Below are 8,270 nucleotides of genomic sequence, written 5' to 3'. Positions count from 1 at the left end.
CATTTTGTGATATGTGTAGTATAAGTTGACCTGGCGTTTCAGAATGTACATTACAGATATCAGTTTGTGATATGTGTAGTATAAGTTGACCTGCCATTTCAGAATGTACATTACAGATATCAGTTTGTGATATGTGTAGTATAAGTTGACCTGCCGTTTCAGAATGATTAGCACATAATCCAGAAAATTGTGGTGTCTGTTGGGTTTTACTGGAGGAACAATATTTTTTCAGTGGACCTGATGATAGCTCACACCTAACACCAAACTTTGTATATATATTCAGGGACCGTTGGGTTTTACATGTTTGATGAATTAATAAGTAATGTAAACTGCAGGTTTTCAAAACAGCTGGAATAAAAAAAAAGAGGGTGTGCTGTCCATGGAAATGCTCTCCGCTGCGTTTCCTTTAGTCTGAGTGGATGTTTTATTTTGCATATGAAATGTACGGGCGATGAAGACTTGGAACCGTGCATTCCTCAAGCTCATCATCAAGATCGAGCGAGGTTTCCTTTGGGCAGGGCGCGCAACAGCCAATGGAGGGCATTGCCACGTTAATTGACAACGGGTGGCTCGGCCCATCTCCCTCGGCGGCCTCGGTATTCATGACCTGGAGAGGACCAACTTATCGCTGCGCCTCCGCTGGTTGTGGCTCAACCGCACGAACAACCGGTGTGCTTGGAGCGGCATGGAGATGCAGTTTACAGATAACGAATGCGCGCTCTTCTTTGCCTCTACCACGATGACCCTAGGCGACGGACGCACCGCGAGGTTTTGGGACGATCGCTAGATCGACGGCCGCTCCATACGGGAGATTGCACCAGCGCTATACGCTTGCATACCCAAGCGCCGGCGCCAGGCAAGGTCGGTGGCTGATGGGCTGCCCTGGGCAAAGGACATCCACGGCATTGTTGGGGTCCAGGAGGTTGGCGAATACTTGCAGCTATGGCTAAGGGTAATAGGAACCATTCTCAGCGATGAACCCAATCGCTTGCTTTGGAAGTGGACTGCGAGCGGCGAGTACACCGCGCGCTCTGCTTACAAGGCCATGTTCCATGGCTCGACGCCATCGCCCTCCTGGAAGTTCTGGGCACCACCCAGGGTGAAATTTTTCACCTGGCTCGCCCTACAGGACCGGTGTTGGACCGCGGCACGGCTGGCAAGACGTGGGCTGCAGCACCACCCAAGGTGTTTGCTTTGTGATCAAGACCCGGAGGACATGCGACACCTACTCATCGAGTGTCCCTTCTCCAAACAAACTTGGCATGAGACGCTGTCGTGGCTACGGATGACGTGCAGAATTCCTAGCAACAACGACGCCACGCTAACCAATTGGCTTGACGAAGCTTTGCAAGCAACCCCGAAGCCGCTGCGCAAAGGACTGGGAACCGCTGCCCTACTGATACCCTGGATGATATGAAAACATAGAAACGACTGTGTCTTCGATAGGGCACATCCATGTATCCAGCGGCTGATGGCCAAGATCAAGGAGGAAGCTACCCTATGGACCAGCTGGCACCCTTGGGCTTAGAGTTGTGCTCCCTCCAGATTGGGATGTACACTAGGATTTAGTCCATGCAACCTGTCTCCTAGGAGACCTGTAAACAAACTTCTACCTTTTCAATGAAATGAAACGCAAAGGTTCTTTGCATTTTCTCGAAAAAAAATATAGCCTCGGACGAAAATGTCCAAAGGAAACCGGACGCATAAATTTTCTTCAGAGTTCCCAGTAGACTTGGCCTTCACTTGTAACCAACCTTCTATATTTTCGTTGCTCGCACTTGGATGGCTACTATCTGATACGAATTGTGTAACTTGAGGAACTTTCTCCATTACCTTTGTCTGGTTTTCCACATGGTCTTCCTACTGATCATTTTCGGTGAAAGAACGAGACAGAGCGACAATGATCATCAGGTCGTGTATGCTAGACTTGGTAAAATGGTGGAGATATATAAAGTGAAGGTGTTTGATATGCTTCCATATGGAGTTTGAGATAAAAACATGAATAAAACCATGAGGTTAACAAGAAGAGATGGGGATGTATGTACTCCCGTGGTTCAAAAGCGCTCATGTCTCATGGTCGATAAAAACACTTTGCTAAAAATGATAATATAAGTGATATTAATGGATGATTTTTATTGAAATATGTTTTAAGCGATGTAGTGTCTTATTATTTTTAAATACTATGTTAGACATGAATTTTTGTGTATAATATGTTACATGTGCGATAAAAAAAGAACATAATTCTTTGCAACGTACATGTATTTTAGTGTAGATCTAAAAGAAGAGGTTGTTGAGTTGACAGTTATGACGATCCAGAACATAGGTATGAGACTTACCGCGGAAGAGTAACAAGAAACCGCACATGCACACAACAATGATGTTTTGTTACTGCGTTCGGTATTATCATGTTATAGTACATTATGATATTCCTGATTTGTTTTGAATTTTTGTAATAATTTGTGAATTATATATGTGCATTGAGAAATAAAATTTGAGGATCCGTGGCAACGCACGGGCATTTGTACTAGTACCACAGGAAAAGTAACCGACGAGCAAGTAAGTTTTTTTTCCTGTGGTAAAATAAACTAGACGGGCACAAACTCAGTTGGGCTCAAAGCAAGTAGCATCTTATGGATATTGGGCCTGCGGTACACTCTATTATGGACTTTGGGCCCCGCGTTATACAACTGGTCCACAAGACACGAGGTTAGGGATCCACAAGCTCTCGCACTCCACTCCAGCCAGTCCAGCAGCAATGGCCAGTGAACCGCCGCCGCCGCCGCTGCCGAAGCTTCCGTCCACGACCACCATGGCCACGATTACCACTACCTTTTCCGCGGACGGCAGCACCGCAACCACAATCATCACCACCACCTCCAACGCCATCACCGCCTCCACCACCTCCACCGCTACCACCATATCCTCCCTCAGTGGCGACGACCTTCGCGAGATCTTCCTCCGCCTGCCGGACCTCCCAGCCCTCGTCCGCGCCGCGCTCACCTGCCGCTCATGGCTCGGCGCCGTCCGTTCCAACCCTGCCTTCCGCCGCCTGTTCCGCGCTCTCCACCCGGCGCCCCCCATCGGGTTCTTCCTCGATCTAACCGGCCCGACCAACCCTTTGTTCGTCCCCCTGCGCCCCTCCGATTCCGATGCCATCGCCGCCCTTCGCCGGGGCGACTTCTTCCTCACTTCCCTCCCGCACTCGTGTTGGGGCTGGAGTGTCACCGACTGCCGCGACGGTTACATCCTCCTATGGAACAACTTGGTTGGCAATGATCTGTCCCTCGCTACTCTGAACCCCATGACCTGGGCCGTGGACATCCTCCCGTTGCCCGGCGGTATCGCGGCTGGGAGCAGCAGCAACTTCGCTGTCCTTGGTTTCCACCTGCAGTGCTCCGATGAGAAACCCTGGGTGTTCCGGGTGATCTGCGTCTGCACGGATCAGAATAGGGTTCGTGCCGTCATCTTCTCGTCGGAGACTCGCGATTGGGTCATCCAGCCGTGGGTGGACATCGGTGAAAACAACAGCCTGAAGTTCAGGGCTGGTTCACTGGTGGATGGTTCTGTTTACTGGCCTTGCCACGGAAAAGGACGCATGGTTAGGATCAACATTGGCACCTTGGATACCAGCGTCGTAGATCTACCTGGGCAAGTGGAGGTGGATGGGTACAATTTCAAGGCTGGGGAGACAAAGGATGGCAAGCTTTGCATTGTCTATCAATCTGGATTGTCCCTAGATGTTTGGATCCATAGCATGGACGGTAATGGAACTGAGATATGGGCGCCGCAAAGCACACATAATTTGAGTGCAGAAATTGACCGGATCACTCACGCTGGGCACCTGCATGGCTATATCAAAATGGTGCAAGTTAGGTATGGATACGTGTACCTGTCCAAGACGTGCATGACCCTCGCTGGCATGCAACACTCCTGGTTCTTCTCCCTTTCCTTGGAGACCTTGAAGCTTGAGCTACTGCATGAGGGGAAATACGATGGCTATGTTCATCTCTATGTTATGGCCTTTCCTCCTTCTTTGGTTGCTGATGATGGGAGCACTGGACATGATGCTGAAGGTTCTCACTGAATCAAGTCTGCACTTTTTCATTTGCGTATGAGGGAATGCATGGAAATTTGTCGGTATGTGTTAACGATGGTCAAATACTTTGTTGATGCAAAAGGCTATCATTCCTTGCATCTTAAGTACTGCTTATTATTCCCATGTAAACCATTTGTTGCTTTGAAACTGCTGGTACACTGCTGGAGCTAATGACTTTTATGGCCTTGTGTGGGAGAATGGATTTCAATTGCTGTGTACTTTCTGTGAAATGCTGGTATGTTGCATTAGCTGTTAGGCCCCCATTAACCAATTTGTGCCTGCTGTTTGTGTTCGTCACATAACCAGTACTGCTAGTTCGGGAAAAGTAATTATGATAAATTTCCATTTTACCTGCAATACCTGTTAATTGCTGATGTACATAACAATTTTCTTGTTTTCCATTAATCTCTAAATTTTTTAGGATCCTTTTCTTTCAAGCTTTGTTGTTTTCCGTTGTTTGCGCAACTAATAATATATATCAGCTTTTAAGTACTTAACTACCTTTTGTATATACTTCCCACCTATGTTTTGCGATGGCTTAGTGATGACTTGTTTATAATGGTAGGTCAGTTCACAATGTTAGGCATTTGGTCACCTTGTTGACTAGACATGCAAGAGTTTTGTAAGTAGTTGTAGTTTATGCTTTCCTTTTGTTGTATCTGTGTATCCCTTATTTCTCGGCAATGTTTCCGTCAATTCATGCTCTAGCACCTCATATGCAAAGCGCTGTGAATTTGCACTTTCACACTTGCTAGCTCCAAAAATTACCCCCTGCTGTTGTTGGCATGATTTGGAAATTCCTTGACCAACTGCATCATTCTATTTCCTGTAGCGAGGTGTGTATACTTGTCTTCCTCTGTTTCTTATAGGTGATGCCCCCAAGGGGTTATAGTATTACAGCTTTAAGTATTTTATCCAGTTTTATAGTTTGGCACGGTGGGAGCCAAAGGTTAGCAATAAGACTTCAATAGTTAATATGTTACTCCAACCGCACCTGCGATTGGTCAGTTTCTGGCAAGAGAGTTCCTCAGTAGTAAAAGAAATTCGATTTTTGCAGAAATTTCCTTCATACAAACATGTTTCTTGTGTTTCTTCCTTTCCTGCTCTCCAAACAGCTATTGTAGGATTCTCCTGTGTTTCACATTCCTCTGATGTTACATATGCATTATTTTATTATTATTTTGTTTTTCCTATTTCCGTGTTTTGCATTCCTGTACTCCAAATGTGGCCTTCGATATGAACTGTTACTGTTGCCATCTACTTCCTCTGCTCCGGTTTAATTGGCTCCAATCGGCACCATGGTTTGCTCATTCGTTTTTTCTCCACGCTTTAATTAAATCGGAACGTAGGGGGCATAGTATAAAAAAGAGTGATAATCAGAGTATTGGTTTTTGAACTAACTTGTCTTATGTCAAAAAACAATTGTGATATATTATAGGGGCATCCTTCTTTCTGCTTGTCATGCATGTGTAAGTAGGTAGTATATATAGTATAAAAGAAGGGTGATATACAGATTATTGTTTTTGGACTAAATTATCTTATGTGAAAAAACAATTTGTGATATGTTAGAGGGGTATCCTTCTTTCTTCGTGTCATGCATGTGCAAGTAGGTATTTTCTTATTTTGCATGGCATTATTATATTTGGCATTCCAATTTCCTTGTACGTATTGGATTTGTATGCTTGCTCCATATTTAATCGGCGATGCTCACAAGTCTAGTGGACAGTAGTATATTTTGATGGAAAGTAGTTTATCCAGTTTTATTAACACGATGGGAGCCAAAGCCTAGCAAAAAGACTTTTAACTGTTGAAATGCTAATCCAACCGCACCTGCAATTGATCAGTTTCTGGCAACATAGTTTAACATTAGTAAAAGAAATTTGATTTTAGCAAGAATTTCAATCAAGGATTACGTGTTGCAACTTGTCGCTCGGGTACCGACAAGCTGACAAGTCGTGACAAGTCTCAACAAGGGATAGACAAGTTGATATGTATTGACCTGAAACTACTAAAAAATACACAGTAACTATTCAACTTACTGTACTCCCTCCGATTCATATTAATTGACTTCAATATGGATGTATCTAGAACTAAAATATGTCTAGATACATCCATATTAGAGTCAATTAATATGAACCGGAGGTACCAAATTTTGAGGGCATGAGGAGTGGAGAGGAACCTGATAATGCGTCCAGCAGGCAGGCCCTCTTCTTACAGGAGCTTGGTGAGAGGAGGTGGCAGCAGCGCTAGCGGCAAGCTGGCGGCGGCCAGGTGAGGGGCAGCCAGAGGGGAGCGTCCAGGTAAGGGGCAGCGAGAGGGGAGCGTCCAGTTAAGGGGCGACGGCTGGGTGGGTGGGAGCCTGGGAGGGCACGATCTGTTTAGATAGGGTTTCAGGACAGGATGGGATTTTTTTTATTTCCCGGCCCACAACTTGTCGCTTGACTTCTCGACAGGGACAAGTCGTGATTAGTCGTTGACTTGTCAACTTGTCGGTCGACAAGTTTAACTTGTCGTGTCGCTCCAGCTTATCGACAATCAGGTTGCAAGTCGTGCGACAAGTCGTTGAGTTGTCAACTTGTCGGTCGACACTTAATCCTGGATTTCAATAGCAGAAGTCTAGTTTCCTGTGTTTCTTTCTTTCTTCCGTGCGTTTTAAACAGCTATTGTAATGTTCTCGTGTTTTACATTCCTACATTCATTCAACTGTTGTTCCTATTCTTGTGTTTTGCATCCTTATGGTCCAAACATGGCCTTAGATATGCATAATTCGTTACATGCATATGGTAATTCACAATTATGGAAATATGTAAATCACTTGTAGAAATTAATGAATTCTTACAACCTTTATGGTGACTGTTTATCTTTGGAATTCTGAGTCCACGTATTCAAGCTTTCCACACAGTTTGGTATCTCGGAAATACCAGAACAATACATACTGCCCTGATGGACTAGGGAGTTCAAAGAACAGATAAAACAGTACCAGGTTTAAGAGCATCTCCAGCCGCGTCCCCCAAAGGGATTTGGGGCGCGCCGGACAAAAAATGCGTTCCAGCCGCGTCCCCCAAAGCCCATTTTTGTCCGGCGCGGCCCGATACGGTGTTCGCCGCCCCGAGCCCGTCCCCGTCCCACAGGGGACGCACCGGGGACGCCGGACACAACGAAAAGCAAGGCGGGCTCCCACATGTCGGCGACTATTTGCATAAACCGTTGGTTCACGCCTCTTTTCTCGTCGCTCCTTCCTTCCCGCGCCTCCCACCTCACCGCCGCCGCTGGATTTCCCGGCCGTTGGGGCGTCTAATCTCTGCTGAGAGTCGGCACCGTTGTCGCGGCTGGGGCTCCGGCCGGTCGTGCCGCCGCCGCGTCGCCAGCGCGTCCCAGAACGCGCTGTCAAATCCGCCCCACCTCCGCGCACAGAAGGTGCTCGACGACTTGCCAAGTAGGCACGATTGGCCGCTGTTTGTTGCGTCGTCTGCCTCGGCGCAATTTTAACCATTGATTTTGCTTTAGCCATGGACAACGACGATGAGATGGTTGCCCTGCTGCTGGAGGACGAGCAAGCCTTCGATGATGACCTGCGGGAGCATTTGCTGATCATCGCGTCCCTCCAGGACATGCTTGACGCTGAGGCGGAGAAGAGGAAGAGGCCGCGCCGCGGAGGATCAAGGCCGAGAAGAAGGAAGTCGAATCCCCGGCAGAGGATGGAGGGGCATGCCATGCTGCACAACGACTACTTCGCCGACGAGGCAACACATGCCGACAATTTTCGGCGCCGGTACAGGATGAGCAAGGGGCTGTTCATGAATATCATCCATGGCGTTCGAGAGTTCGACCCCTACTTCAAGCTCAAGCTCGACGCTGTAGGCGTTCTCGGGTTCTCGTCGATTCAGAAGTGCACCGCCGCCATGAGGATGCTTGCATACGGAGCACCTGCCGATACACAGGACGGCTACCTTCGCATGAGTGAGTCTACTGCCATTGAGTGCATGTACAAGTTTTGCCGAGCTGTGGTGGGAAAGTTTGGCAAATACTATTTGAGAGGGCCAACCGAGGAAGAGACTGCAAGGATCATGGCACAAAATGCTGCCAGAGGATTTCCTGGAATGCTTGGAAGCATCGATTGCATGCACTGGGCATGGAAGAACTACCCGTTTGCTTGGCAAGGTATATACAAATG

The 8,270-nt window shown here is 47.2% G+C and overlaps 1 protein-coding gene across 1 annotated transcript; it reads left to right on the top strand.

Annotated features, from left to right (window-relative positions):
• The first annotated feature begins 2,755 nt into the window (after positions 1 to 2,755).
• Positions 2,756 to 4,314, top strand: LOC124656053. The gene has a single exon (XM_047194864.1). It carries the CDS (start codon positions 2,756 to 2,758, stop codon positions 4,082 to 4,084), a length of 1,329 nt encoding a protein of 442 aa, XP_047050820.1. The 3' UTR covers positions 4,085 to 4,314.
• Positions 4,315 to 8,270: the final 3,956 nt, after the last annotated feature.

This window comes from Lolium rigidum, chromosome 5 (assembly GCF_022539505.1).
Source record: "Lolium rigidum isolate FL_2022 chromosome 5, APGP_CSIRO_Lrig_0.1, whole genome shotgun sequence".
NCBI classification, from domain to species: Eukaryota; Viridiplantae; Streptophyta; class Magnoliopsida; order Poales; family Poaceae; genus Lolium; species Lolium rigidum.
The sequence above is the reverse complement of the archived record's forward strand: the minus strand, read 5'-3'. Positions and strand labels throughout refer to the sequence as shown.